The sequence below is a fragment of the Pelmatolapia mariae genome, linkage group LG16_19, assembly GCF_036321145.2.
Source record: "Pelmatolapia mariae isolate MD_Pm_ZW linkage group LG16_19, Pm_UMD_F_2, whole genome shotgun sequence".
Classification (NCBI taxonomy): Eukaryota; Metazoa; Chordata; class Actinopteri; order Cichliformes; family Cichlidae; genus Pelmatolapia; species Pelmatolapia mariae.
Window position 1 is genome coordinate 65,754,724 of NC_086241.1, and position 15,120 is coordinate 65,769,843.

The 15,120-nt window shown below is 37.5% G+C and overlaps 1 protein-coding gene across 1 annotated transcript; it reads left to right on the top strand.

The window, feature by feature from the left end:
- Window positions 1–12,123, top strand: LOC134646004 (calpain-9-like). The gene is made up of 21 exons (XM_063499661.1): window positions 1–252; window positions 715–784; window positions 863–981; window positions 1,547–1,680; window positions 1,764–1,938; window positions 2,544–2,618; window positions 2,737–2,822; window positions 3,045–3,119; window positions 3,246–3,406; window positions 5,824–5,981; window positions 6,273–6,284; window positions 6,379–6,587; window positions 6,709–6,748; window positions 6,853–6,918; window positions 8,194–8,251; window positions 8,329–8,390; window positions 10,006–10,074; window positions 10,220–10,298; window positions 11,186–11,302; window positions 11,480–11,532; window positions 12,097–12,123. The coding sequence occupies exons 1-21, from the start codon at window positions 1–3 to the stop codon at window positions 12,121–12,123; spliced, it is 2,097 nt and encodes a 698-aa protein (XP_063355731.1).
- Window positions 12,124–15,120: the final 2,997 nt, after the last annotated feature.

Here is a 15,120-nt window from a genome sequence, read left to right on the forward strand (position 1 = left end):
ATGCCTCCTCCCGGTGTATGCTTGAACATCATAGAGGCCCGCTACAAGAAGGACGGTTTTGGAAAATTCACCAAGCCCCAGAAGTTCTTGGGCCAAGACTACGAGCAGTTGAAACAGTACTGCCTCACAAGAGGAGTAAGCTTCATTGATGAGACATTTCTACCTGACAGAAGGTCCATTGGCCAAGAGATACTGCGCAATGGCATACTGAGCCCTTCTGAACTGGCCTGTGTGGAGTGGCAGAGACCAGCAGTGAGTGTTGCGCCTGAAATGTTAATATTAGGTAATTTTGTAAAGCTAAACTGCTCGGCTGATTATAAAAAGAGCAATTCAGTTTTAGTACTTTAACTGCATTTAGATTGATTCTCACTACACGAAGAATTTCTTATTCCACGGTTCAAAAACAGCACAGTCAGGTTTCTGGTTTAGTTTGTCACAGCTCGATACAGATATTTGATACACTGCAGCTTTGAGTACAAGTAATACCTTCTCGTATACTTTCTAAAAACAGATTTCAGGTATGCTTTTTAGTTTGGTTCAACAAAACAACAGTCTTCAACATGCTATTGTGACTCTTAAAATAATTGAAAGATTACTTCAGTGTGGATGAATAAATGCACATTTTTGTGAAGGATACACTAACAGAGAAATGTGCATCCCTTCTTTTAAGACTTCCAGAGCTTTACTCGCTGATGAGCACTCTCCCTTTTTCAGGAAATTGTTCGTTTTCCAGCCTTTGTACGTGACGGAGTCTCCAGGTTTGATTTTGGTCAAGGGAAACTAGGTAGGGAAATGTCTTCATGAATATATTTATTGTTCTCACCTGATTTCCTGTGGTAACCCTGAGAATATTTTTGAACAGGAAACTGCTGGTTTCTTGCGTCAATCGGAGCGCTGACATTCCAGAAATCCATTTTCGCAGAAGTTGTCCCGCTTGAACAAAGATTTGATGAGAACTACTGTGGGATTTTTCACTTCAGGGTAAATACCAACATGTAACAACACAAATTATTTTTATTGATCACTACTTGTGTTCAATAAAAACACACCTATCAAAAATACTGACTGACTGATTTATTTATTTATTTATTTTTGAGATGTTGCTTTTTGTTTGTATTTTAACCACAGCAGAATAAACTAGCTAACAAGCATGTGCTACATGGTTTAAAATTCTTTTACTGCTTATATTTTGTATTGACACATTTTCATGTTGAAACTAAACTGTGTGTAAATGTAACCTCATAAATTACTGGTTTATGATGTCAGAGGCCAGTAAGTCACAGTCCCCGCCTTTGCCTGCTGCTGATGCAACGTAAATGCAGAATCCTGAAAATTTTTAGGGCCACAGGAGAGGAAATAAATTGCTGGATATGTATTTTCCTAAACATCAGATTGGCCTAAAAGGGAACAAAATTCCTGGCCCGAATCATCTTTTCATCTATCATGACTTTTACAGACCGAGGTTGAGCACCAACACGCTACAAGACATTTTTTTTTTTTTAATAATAAATCAAGAGTGACATGCTAGATTCTTTTTTCCCCCCAGTTCTGGAGATTTGGGCAGTGGGAGGATGTGGTCATTGATGACAAACTACCAACAATCAATGGCAGACTAATCTTTGTTCATTCCAAAAACCAAAATGAGTTCTGGCCTGCTCTCCTGGAGAAAGCCTATGCCAAGTATGCATTCTTAATCTTAGACATAAATGAGAGTTGAAGGTGTGATTTCTCTAAATATTAAAAAAACAATATTATCCTGTCAGGGTTTGTGGTTCCTACTCCGACATGATTGCTGGAACTCCCTCAGAGGCTATGATGGACTTCACCGGTGGCGTCCACATTAACATCGAGCTGTCACATGCGAGTCCAAGCCTGTGGGGGCTGATCTGCAGAGCTGGCAAATCAAACACACTGATGGGCTGTGGTACACCTCCCAGGGTAAGTAGAACTACACCACACAGAAGCAAAACCACCAGCATTGGCTTAATGTCCCTGATACCTCTGCTGCCCTATACTCACTCATACAGGACTTATTTTCATACTTTCATTTTGATCTCACTAAACAACTATAAAGTTTTATAACTGTATCCGGCGCATTTTTGGTATCATTTTCTCAGAATCTACCCAGAGACAGAGGTTTAAACATCTGCCAAAGCAGCTAAAAAGACCTTAGTCATTGTGATAAGCTTTTACTACAGTCACTTTATAAATGCCTCTATAAAACGATTGTTTGTAACACTTGTAGCATGGTCTTGACATTATCCAAGAATAAAGTTCATTGACAAGGCAGGGGTGGCTCTATGTGTGCTAGACAGACAATCGAGACTCAAATACTGGAAAACCTTTGCTTACATGAGCCAGTTTCATTTAAATGAATGGGTCCTGTTTTAAGACACCAAAGCTGCTGTTGTTCAGTTATTGTGCTTACTCGTGCCAGTCTGGCATTTAGTATATATTTAACTCTTTGTTTTAGTATATATTTAACTTTCTTTGAGTTCTTAATGTATAATAGTCTACTCGTGGCAAATGCTTTTGTCTTGTAGGAGACATCTGGTAACGAAATATTACCAAATGGACTGGTTGCAGGCCATGCATACACTGTGACAGGTGTCAAAGAGGTGAAGATTTGTACTGAAAATAGAAAAATAATAAAAATAAAAATATGAAGTAAGTACTACATTCGAACCTTCATTGTACATAAAAATCTTCTTTTCTCTGATGGTGGTTTGCGGTCAGATGATGAGTCGAGGAAAAATTGTATACCTGGTGCGTTTGTGGAATCCCTGGGGTAAAGGAGAGTGGAAAGGAGACTGGAGTGATCGGTAAGTCAGACTCACACTCATGGCTCTCAACTTAAAAGATGGAAAGCAAATCTAAGTCAAAAACTATGTGGCAGCCTTCTATCTAGTGTAAAGATTATATTTCAAGTATGGATGTGGACACATGCAGGAGAGCTTTTCTGAACTCCCTTTGAATATTCAAAAGAATTTTAAATTTTGAAAAGCTGTCTCCTTGTCTAAACAAAATGACAAATTTTCTTTGAGGTCTCCTCTGTGGCAAACTGTGAGTCCTGAAGATTGTGAAATGTGCCTTTCAGTGGCTGATGATGGAGAGTTTTGGTAAGAAAACTTGTGAAATTAAAAAACAAAAAAACAAATACAAAATACAAACACTTTTTGCATTGTACCCTAACATCCCATCCAGATGTAAAACAAATAATCTCACAATTCATCTGATTTTTACAGGATGACCTTTGAAGATTTCTGTAAGTTCTACACAGATATTGACATCTGTGGGCTGTCTCCTGACTTCTTTAATGAAAGTGACTCTAATCAGTGGAAGACCTCTGTGTATGAGGGCCGATGGGTTGCAGGAACCACTGCTGGAGGTTGCCTTAATTACAGAGGTATTAAATCTCATTGCAAATGCGTTGAAACATTAAATACATACACTATCAGTTAAAAGTTTTAGAACACCCCAATTTTTTCTTTTTTTTCTTTTTTTTGCATTATTTGCATTATGCATTTTACTGTCTCATTTTACTGTCTCATTGCACTCTGAAATGAAAACATTGTACAAATAAGCAGTTGGAGTTAAAAAATAAATCATGGAATCAATTTAGAGACCAAAATGTACTATCAACTTTGACTCTTCAAAGTAGCCACCGTTGGCAGATACAAAGCGCTTTGAGTGCTCCAGGAGAGCTCTATATAAGAATCAGTCCATTAACCATTTACCATAGAACAGCTGGACACACCTGTGTCATTCTTTCTACAATAGAAATCAAATATTATTCTGAAAGTTCTCCCCATATCTGTTGCAGAAGTTCCCATAAATGTGTGGCACTTGTAGGTTGCTTTGCTTTCACTCTTCTGTCCAGTTCATCCCAAACCAGCTCGATGGGATTTAATTCTGGAGACTGTGCTGGCCACTCCATGTTTTCAAGCTTATCTTGTTCTTTTTTCCTGAGGTAGTTGTGGCATAGCTTGGACTTATGTTTTGGTTCATTATCTTGCTGTAGGATGAACATCTGAACAAGTAGGTGCATACTAGAGGGGATTGCATGGCGCTGCAGATTGCTTTGGTAGCTGTTTTGGTTTAGGGTGCCTCTCACTATGAACAAGTCACCCACCCTGGATCCAGCAAAACAGCCTGAGACCATCACACTTCCTCTTCCATGTTTGACAGTTGATGCCACACACTGTGGAACCATCCTTCCCCTACTTGAGTACAAAGATCCTGCATGGTGAACCGAAGAGTTCAAATTTTGATTCATCAGTCCACAATACCTTCTTCCAGTCTTCAGTAGTCCAATGGTGATGTTTCATGGCCCAGGCGAGCCTCTTTGTCTTATTCTGACGTCTTAGCATTGTCCTGTCAAACCTGCAGCTCGAAGTCTTCTCTTCACAGTTGAAACTAAGACTTGCTTACTATGACCACTATTAAACTGTGCTTGAAGCTGTTGTCCTGTGAGCCGCCTAGTTTCTCAGAAACTTGTCCTCTGATTTATTTATGGCTTTGGGTCTGCCAGACCTCTTCCTGTCAGAGTTTGCCCCAGTTTCTGAGTGCCTTTTGATGGGGAAGGAAACAGTACTCACTGTCATGAAATGTTTCTCCGACTGAAAACGCTACGTCCAGATGAACAGAATCAACTTTTCAGAATACATTTTTAAGCGTTATGATGGTCTGTCTCGCTTCCATTGTTAATTGCATTTTTCTGGCCATTTTTGTAGCAACACAGTGCTTTCTGCAGTACAGTACTGTTCAACTGATGCTTACGAGGGTATGGTACCACAGTTTGTTTCATACTGCTTTTATGCAGACAGAGGGAGTTGGAAGTAATCCAGAAAAGTTGGAACACGTGTAGGAATCAGTAGTTGAAGTTTTCAAAGCTTGATCAACCTCTATTGTTCCAGCACAGCTTTTAATTGTTAACCCATTTTGTGTTCCATGAAAAAGGCCTTTGTGTATAATTCCAAAAATGTACATTAATTTGGGTAACCATGCCATTTTTTTTTTTACCTCTGGCAGTTCACTTACCTTTGTACCATTTCAAGCTATTCACTGGACTTGAATGACTTGAATTGCAATAAATAATTGGGAAAATTAGGGTGTTCTAAAACTTTTGACCGAGAGTGTATACTAGAAAGAATGTAGCGAAATAAGCACAAATTGGTAAAGCGCAAACACATACATGTAGTGTTTGTGTGATTTTAATATTTAACAGATTCACATTTAAGATTTTTATGAACCTCAGTGTCTTTATCTTATTATATTTGATGAAATAGACAATTAAAAGAGATAAAAGAGTCCTGAAGTTCATAGGTGCTATGTAGCAATTTATTTCAGGAATTATTAAATAAGATTATTCTTTTAGTCTTGATGCGGACCCTAAAATTAAAAATAGGTCCAATAGGGCAGCAAGTTCTTTAGTTAGTGTAGTTAGTATTAAGGTCATTGCTTAATTTTTTTAGTTTAACATAACTCTGTTATGTTAAACTAAAAAAAATGTGCATGCAAATTTCAGCTATTTTTTCCAAGTATTGTAGGTATTAAAATTCTGTAACCAGTAGTAACAAATATGTTACAATATTAAAAGCCCAAATATGGTAAAATAGTTTTTTCTTGTGAATGGAAAGAATAAGTTGGACATCCATAACAATACAGACCCATAAACAGAGTTGTAAAGTCTTTTCCACAGTATATTATCTATATAGCTCGTTTAATTGCATGACTATTTAACCAGCCTTACTTTCAGGTTCATTTTTGAACTTTCATTTTCTGTGTCCAGCAAATAAACCATGTTTTTTATTTGTTTTCTAGACAGTTTCTGGACTAATCCACAGTGTCGTTTCAAAATTTGCGGTGGATACTCAGAGAAAGATGGCGATAAAAACATAATGGTGTCTCTCATGCAAAAGCCCGAAAAAAGGAACAGACACCTGGCGCAAAACCTCCACATTGGGTTTTTCATATTTGAGGTAAACATTACTCTTTGCTGCCTAACATGGAAATGTCATGACACTTTTATTTTTTGAATCGTTTCAAAGTTACAAAGGTATTGCACATCAGGATGGTGATAAGGATGACCTCAACTTGAAGGCTACACTGCTATTCCTTCAATGATTAAACCTTTGGCTCAGTTGTCATCATCTTTGAAGAGCATATAATCATTAGTAAAATATGCATACAAATTTCATTAGGGTTGTATTCTGACACTGAGTATATTTCTTGTTCCCAACATGAACCAACTTGCACCGATTTCCTTCAAGGTGACTGAAAAAGTAAGAAACAGTTTGTGTCCAGTTCCCATTTACAGATACAGCAGCCCCACTTAAAATGGTGTAAGATAACTGACATATCTACCTGTTATTTCAGTATAAGACACATGGGGGGAAGTTTACAGAGGAGTTCTTCAAATACCAGGCACCTGTTGCCCAAACTAAAACCTACCTGAATGCCCGTGACGTGATGGAGTTCTTTATGTTAAAGCATGGGGAATACTTGATTGTGCCATCCACCTTCAATCCCAACGAGACAGCCTCCTTTATCCTGACCATCCACGCAAAATCAGAGACCAACTGCTAGTATGCACGCTCATTGTTTGTATAAGTGCAAACACAACAATGCTAAATTGGAACAATCTGCATCAGATATATGCAAAACAGACAAGAACAAATAAATTGTGATTTTTTTCTTTCTCTGCAGTGATAATTCTGGTGATCACAAACATGAGCTTGATGAGAAGGTGGGTGTTCAACAATAAATCATGTCTGGTTGCGGTTGTGTTATATGCTAAATGATATGTAAATAGCTTTTTATTTAACACAGAATTTAATTTCTCTGTTTCAGGTCAAGGTAAAAAATCGACACGATGATGAACAAAGGAGAGAGTTTTTCCATAAACACTCTGACAAGGTAACTTCCTGTTATTTTCTCACGAGCATACTTGACACTGTTGAGTTTACTATTTCTCTTATATAGACTGAGTTTTATCACACAGTGGAAACTTTTGTTTGTTTGATAAGATTTTTTTCATCCTTATCTAAAACTTATCTGTGAGAGGTTTGACTAACTATTATACTTCAGTGCACATAATAAAACTGTTTGACTTTTGTATACAATGAACATAAAACGTGCTAACATGAAAGTTTAAATGCATTTCGTTACATTTGTTCTCAACTAAAAAAATCCACAACAGAACATCAGTTGTGTATAAAAGTGAGAAATTTTAAAGTGAAAGCTTAATCATCCTGATTAATTTTTTGGCTACTTTAAAGATGCACTTGTGGTTTAGTTGTCTTCTCATTGTTGGTTATTTATCACAGTTATTTAGTAGCAATTTAAGCTAGGATCAAAATATGCATATCTTGTATGACACATCATTATTGGGTCAGTATGGTGAAGAAAGCTTAACTTACTGAAGAACTAAGTTGATATAAATAAGACAGAAATAAAATATGAAAATGGAAAAAGACTGTTTAAATATTAGCTTTCTATAGCTCTAAATTACACATTTTATCTCTAGATATACATTCTAGAGCACTATAAAATAATAATAATAAAAAAAAGAATATGCAATAACATCTTCTTTAAGACAAGTTCAGTGTCCATAGTAATAAAACCAAGGTACTTATAGACAAACTTTTTCTAATTTGGTGTCCTATCAAAAGTAGCAATATTTAACTGGCTAAGTAATGTTAGCCAGCTTTATTGGAAACATTTTTTTTTTAAAAAAGGGTTTTAATCTGAGTTCAAATCTTTTTTGGAAGCACTTAAATGTTTCCAGACAAAACAAAAATCAATGTGTAACTCACTTAATTATGAGAACTGTGAATAACAGTGGCCCTAGAATTGCACCCTGGTGCATACCTTTGATAACACATGCTGAACTAATAGCCATGCATTACTTCAGTGCTAATCATCAAAATATTTATTCACCTTTTCCATCTAACCTAATTATTTCTGGGCAACTTGAAATAACTGGATTAAAACTCGTAATATTTAGCTTGTTGGGTTAGAGTTTTGCTAAAGCTAGCAAAGATTTTGTATTGTAAAAGAGAAATTACAGCAATACACAAACTAGTCAGAGTGTGTGTTTGCTAGTGTGTGTGGACAGTTTAATTTGGTACGTTAACAAGTGACCGAGGCTCATAAACAGAAGTATAAGAGAAATCCTGTTTTCATTTCCAGTATGAAGAAGTGGATGCTGAGCAGCTTCAGAGGCTTCTAAATGAAAACATCCTAAAAGGTTTGGACTTCAAGATTCTACAGCTTAAGAGCTCAAGACTTATATATTGCTGAAATATATATTTCTGTTTCATTTAGGAGACCTGAAATCTGGAGGCTTCAGTATTGACGCCTGTCGCAGCATGGTTGCATTAATGGATGTATCCTGTTGTGGTGCATGTGACATTTGTCATAGTCACTCAGACAATGCAAATAATAGATTTACATGTTCTCCACATTTTCAAAAATTTGTATGCATGATCACAGCAACATTGTGACTAAAGCTAAGTGATTTGAAAATAATATCAAAAAGTATCTTAAACAGAGTTAAAGAGTCAACAATCCAGGTGAGGAAGTCCCAACAAATTCTGTTCATCTGGATGTAGCATTGAAGGATATCTCAGAGTTCTTGCCAAATAAAGGTCTTAATTTTATCTCATGTTTTTGGAAAAAGGCCAGTTAGAAAAGTCTTCACCTTGTCACTTTGAGGTTTTATGAGAGTTTCTTCATATGGTTAGCAGTCCTATAGAGTTCACGCTTTAGTGGGTCAGCACCAGTGTTGGGAAGGTTACTTTTAAAATGTATTCCACTACAGATTACAGATTACATGCCCCAAAATGTATTTTGTAAAGTATTCCGTTATGCTACTCAATGAGAGTAACGTATTCTGAATACTTTGGATTACTTAATATTTTATCATGCTTTTTACAACTACATGAATGTACTATTGCTGTGTGATTTATTACTATTACTGAAGGCTACTCGCCATACCAATACCAACTAGATATTTAAATCTTAATATAAAATGAGTAACAGTAGGGTGGACATTAGGTAAGGCTGCACTTTTTGCAGCGATCTCGTATAGAAAACTATTCCACGCTTATATAAAACCGGTCCGCGGCTCCGAACTGTAAAGGCGTAAAACCATAAAGGGATCTCTGGCTAACACGTCGGGTTCGTGTCGGGTTCGTAGCTGAAAACTAGCTTTACTTTGTTGTCTGGGTCAACTTTGCTAGCGAGAGACAGAGAGAGGCGTTGAAAGGCTGCTCCAAAGGAATTTATTGTTTCGGAGGAAAACACGAACAGTGTACAGTCGAGTCTTAATAGCTTACTTACAACTGGGCTCGTCAGGCACTCTTCTTGGCTGCAGTGGTTATTATTAGATTTACATGCTTCCAGCTCCCGTTTCTGCTCGGTGACAGCTTCCGTTTTCTCCCTCCCTCGCTCACAGACACCTAACGGGTATGGCAGTCCATCCTCCCTGCAGCACGGACTACACTGCCCATGAGGCTACATTCTTTGGGGCGATGCCTGTAACACCCTCCCTATTGCCTTCATATTAAATAATTTTTGTGAATAATTTTTAAAAATATTTCTTCACGTCATTATGCGGGCTGCAAGTAGAGGTGACATGGACTGCGAGATTGAGACACAGACATTAGAGCCTCTTAATGCGTGTTTTGTTTGGGTTTCCACCGGCATGGAAACCAAAAATAAAGAGGGCATAGCCTAACATATGAAACAGGAAAATACCGCCGTATAATCCATTCATTTCAACAAAGTAACTGTATTCTGAATACCACCTTTTTAAACGGTAACTGTAACGGAATACAGTTACTCATTTTTGTATTTTAAATATGTAACGGCGGTACATGTATTCCGTTACTCCCCAACACTGGTCAGCACAGCTTCTTGGCTTGTAGAGGAGCTACTCAGTTGGCCAGTACATTTTTACTTGCACACATAGCTTTGTTGCCTTAATGTTGGGTAAAACAGACATCAATTACAGGAAAACTCAACAGTGAGGAATTTCTTCGTCTGTGGAACAAAGTTGTTACATTCAAGGTAAAGACAATGAAAATTAGGTTAAATATTTGATGCTGAAAAAAGTTGCAATTTTTTGAACTACATCCACTGCTCTATAGTTAATTATGTATGAATAATACTTCTGCTACATTCCAATTGTGGCTTTTTTCTTTTTGTTTTCTAGGAAATTTTCTTCCGCACTGATGTTTCACGAACAGGAACGCTGTCACTGAGAGAACTACGAAATGCATTCTTAGTTTCAGGTAGGCCTGCTTGGAATTCATTCATTCATTAATGTTCCTGAAACTACACTCTCCTGCAATCCTCTCACTGGACTCCCAAGTGGCTAAGGCACACCACAACAAAAATAGGACTGCTATTTCTTGTGACTGGGAAAAAACTTGGCAATTGATGCTTTGTGCTGGTCGAATGCAAGTAATTGCAATCACCAACTGATTGTCCAGAGCTTGCAACACCTTCAACCTCATGGCAAACATTTTCAATTGCAAAGAGATTGCTCATTTCACCTGGTGGGAGGCAACCTGTCTCCAAGGGATTATGGTCTACCTCAGATTGACTGCATCATTGTCTGACAGATTGGTGAAGGTTTGCAAATAACAGCCATGTTATTTATAAATGCAGATAAACTGCCAACAAGTTGCAATCAATCTGAGTCAGCCTCTGCTAATGACAGCAACTTGTTTGCATCACTTTACTTTGAAAATGGACACTCGACTCAGCCGATTGCCATCTGGTTGTATTCTGGTTATCTTCCTATTAGTGCTGCCAGCGTCAATCTCGTTAAAATGGGGCTGCACGGCGTCAAAGTGTTAGTGCGGTTAGCTTGTTAACATGTTGACACCATCCAGCCTCACGCACTGGGCGATCCATGATAACTCGTTAACGGAGATTTGCCGCGTAAATGCGTTAACATCATTTTAACGAGATTAACGCTGACAGCACTACTTCCTATATAAACACAGGGTTACCAAGCTCCTGTGTAATTTTTCAGTTAAAGCACTGTCCTACAGGAACTACGTCACTATTAATGCAAAAGTTCTATATTTATTTTGTTAGAATCTAAGAGTTTCTGACCGAAGTCTCAATGTAAGTCATTAATGTGAATTTGTGTGTTTAATGTGCTTGTCAGGAATAAGGGTGAGTGACGACATGCTGAATCTGATGGCTCTGCGCTACGGCGCCTCCTCTGGACACATGACGCTGGAGAGCTTCATCAGTCTCATCCTTCGCTTTGACTGCATGAACAGTAAGTGAAGACAAGTGGGACAAGCTATGATCTGTTTATTTCTGTTTGCGATTTATCTGAAGTAAGTCAATCAAAAAATACAACCTCACAATGGAAAACTTTCACCTTTTTGTTGTGGAAGACATTAATTTTATACGTATCTTTTAAGAGATTCAATTGATTTTTGCTCATCAACAGAAATCTTCAGACAGTTATCTGATGGAAAAGCCATGACTCTTCAAGAGTCTGAGGTAATAAAGCCAGCTTATTCTCATTAGTACATTTTATAACACATGTTGATTCATTTTGAAGTTCAGAGGAAAGAAAAATATATTATTTTTAAAACCGAAAATAAAATTATATACTATTCATAAATTATTTTACACTAAAGAAAACAGTTGTGGACTCCTTGTGCATACCTTGAGCTAGTTTGTGACCAAGTGGGGCATGTCCGGGATTTTAAAACACCTTGGTAAGGTTAGACAGTTAACAACTGTTAATGTGTTAAGGACAAACTTAGATTGGCATTTGCTAAAAGTTCAACTGATTTCACTTATATCCCTCAAGTGCAGCTTTTTTGAATGTTGTTATGATTAAAGTTTTTGAGAGTTACAAATATAGCCATCAAAGAGGGATGAAAGATACTGAGCCTTTTATCTTTGCCAGCTTTTATAGTTCAGCAGTCCGAGGAGAGCTATGTCAGTTGAAGACTCCCATGTCAGCCAATGATCAAGAAGAGTAGGCCAGGATGTCCTTGGAGATAGGTGGAGGGGCTGCACATACTGCACTAACAACCTGTGTCTCTTTATTTCCAGTGGATGTACATTTCGATGTACACTTAACGCAAGGGAATGGACGTTTGATGCACAGTTCATCTGCACACTGTGAAGAAGAGATTCATGTATATATTTCCTGCTAAGCTATAAGTTTTCGTTTAGATAATTGCCAAAATGCAAAATGCGTTCAAGATAACTTTTCTCAAAAAGTAAACATTTCTATTTTTAATTGTCATTTACTTGGCAATTTTTTTTACTGAGACAGACAGACAAAACATAAACTTATTGTAGAGGGAACAATCTGAGATATATAACGTGAATATGAATAATCAATGAAAATTAAATACTACAAGAATGTGCTTGCATGTAAAAGGCTGCTCTGAATTGGTAACTGTTCTAACAGAAAAACAGGGAAAAGGCTATAAAGGATGTTATTTCCTTGTGCACTTTGAGCTCATTAAACACACATAGATTATGTGAGGGTGCAGTGTTTGATTTGGCCATGATGCTTTATTGATTAATTCATCACTCATTACTGACACAACAGTGCAAGAAAGCACCAGTGTGGTTGGAATCAACATACTGTTAGTTTTAAATGATTTTATATTGTCATCCAAATGCAGCTCTTTTTGATAAATGCATTATGCACATATGTATCTGGCTTTTTCTTATTTTCTCACTGTCCACTCCTCATTTCAGGTTCAGGTTACTTTTTACATATAAGGCCTAATCATTTGGAAAGCATTCAGGGCCATTATCAAAAACACTCAAAATCACTGGAACATTTTCATGTAAATACATTTAAAAAAGAAAAAAAGAAGAAGAAGTTTAGCAAATGAACCATCAATTCAAATTCTGGCACCAGAATCTGGAAGGTATTCATTGATTCAGCTGCAGCTCAGTGTTTGTAAACTGTAAGAGTATGTAGTAGAGGAAAAGCACCTAAGTATAGAGGCTAGCTCATCAAGCATCCTGGGAAGTGGCACACTTCCTTGTGTAAAAACTTCCCAGTGAGCATGAACCACATTTACTGAAACTCTAATAATTTCCAGCATAAATTTACTTACACCAGTAGCCTTGCTAAATGTTTGTAAATATTCCAAGACAGTACCAAGAGTTTCCCCTCTCAAGCATTTCAGAAGGTACAAAGGGAATGTTAATCCACAACACTGTAGTGAAATTAACAGGAACCACATAGTCCCAGTATGTCAGCGTTTCTTCAATGGTTCCCTGTTAAATCTTGAGTTAAATTTTAAAAACTTTCACTTACATATAAAAGTCCTAAATAATCAAACCCTGTGATATCTTACATACCTCAAATACCATGTTAACTTAATAAAGAACTTTCATCCTCCACTGCAGACTTGCTGCTCGTAGAGTTTCCAAGACTAGATTGAGAGGCAGAGCCCCGTCTCCTGTGGACCTAGCTCCCAGTTTGGGTTCAGCAGACAGAAACTCTGTCTGCTTTTGAGATTAGTCTTATGCTGTTATAGGCTCAGGATTCTGCTGAACTTCCCATGATGCTCTTAACATTTATTCTCACCTATTTTCAACTCCCCAGACACTTACATACCACTGCTACATGTCATTAAAGTTTGTCTTTTCTCTCACATGGCATGCGAATGGTCTTTGTCTTCGTCCCTTATGCTTTCCTTTTTCTACACTCAGCAGTGGGCGATGACATTAAAAAGGAATGATTCCTTCCCACCTTTGCTACCTTTATCCATATTAGATCATCCTCTCAAATGGGCGGAGAGACCAGTCAATGGCCCACTGGCAACTGGCAGTTGCTAGGGAAAAGGGTGTATTCTGGCACCGGCTGGTGATAACATTGTTTGCAAAGAAATATACAACGTTGCACTGAAAACCTCCTTGTGATTGCTTTGATTGCTAGCAGGCTTCCACAAATACCAGTTATCTTCATGGAAGCAGCACTGAAAATGTGAAAAAGGGGATTAGTTTTGGGGTTGTTATTCAAACAATAATGTATTACACATTAGTCATTATCCTAAGTCTTGCTGCTGGGCTGGTCTCGGCATTGACTTAGTTTTATCATCACTTTGGATCCTTGGGTTACTTTGCGTTAGCATGCTAGTGTCCTATAGAGTCCTTTTGTGCAATAAAAATAAAAGTATTTTCTATACCATTTTCCTCCTGTAACACTTGGTTCCATTGGTTGCAGCAGTAGGATACAATTTTTATTTTGAAAAGTTGTATCCTACTGCTTTCTCTGTGTCCACTTTGGATCGGAATTTCTTGGACGTTTCTTATTACAGCTCAGAGAGTAAGTAGCGAGTTTCTGCAGACAAGTTGGCATCTTTTGTGCAAACTACCGGTGGCAACCTGCTTGTGAATAAAAGCATCACAAGGCCAGCACACTGTAAAATGTAATTCTAGCTGTTTGTTATTTCAACATATTATTCTATATCAGTTTGACGATAGATGACTGAAGTTGTTGTTATAACATAGAATTACAAGTTAAAAACGTCCCAATTACACCAAAAAAAGCTAACTTGAAAACTCATGTCCAGCTAAATCAGAAACTTATGTGAACTTGACAATGCGGGTAAGTTGAGCACAGCAGGATTCAAAACTGCCTCACGTGACTGCTACCGAGGTGCATCATGGGGAATTGGCGGTTAACGACATGCTCACTTTACTTGGACGTTTTCTAATCGTCTTCTTTGGAATATGCTTTCAAGGTGAGTAACATTGGTTATAACTATAAGGAAAGAGAGCTACAAAAGTTGGAACATGTTTTGAATTTATGGCATGATGTGTGTTTTTCTCTTTTACCGAAATGTTTGCTTTAGCTAATGTAACTTTAGCCGACAAGGTCCAGCTTGTGTGTCATGACCAAACTTGACCTAATAAACTGACATATGGCCTTTTTTATGGGTTTAATGTGGCGCTGAGCAAATCACAAGTATTGTGCCGCTAGCTTTAAGGTTGTGCACTCAACCACTGTTGCGATATTAGCAAGCTAACTCAGCTAATTAATAAAGCTTATTTCATATTGTCTCTGTACTTGTAAATTCCTTTCAAGTTCACAGGCTGTTGTAT

Excerpts from the sequence above, each read along its gene's own strand:
- LOC134646004 (XM_063499661.1), top strand. The coding sequence starts at position 1 with ATGCCTCCTCCCGGTGTATGCTTGAACATCATAGAGGCCCGCTACAAG. Across the intron at positions 3,120-3,245 it reads GCTGATGATGGAGAGTTTTG|GATGACCTTTGAAGATTTCT; the intron begins GTAAGAAAACTT and ends TGATTTTTACAG. Across the intron at positions 11,533-12,096 it reads TGACTCTTCAAGAGTCTGAG|TGGATGTACATTTCGATGTA; the intron begins GTAATAAAGCCA and ends CTTTATTTCCAG.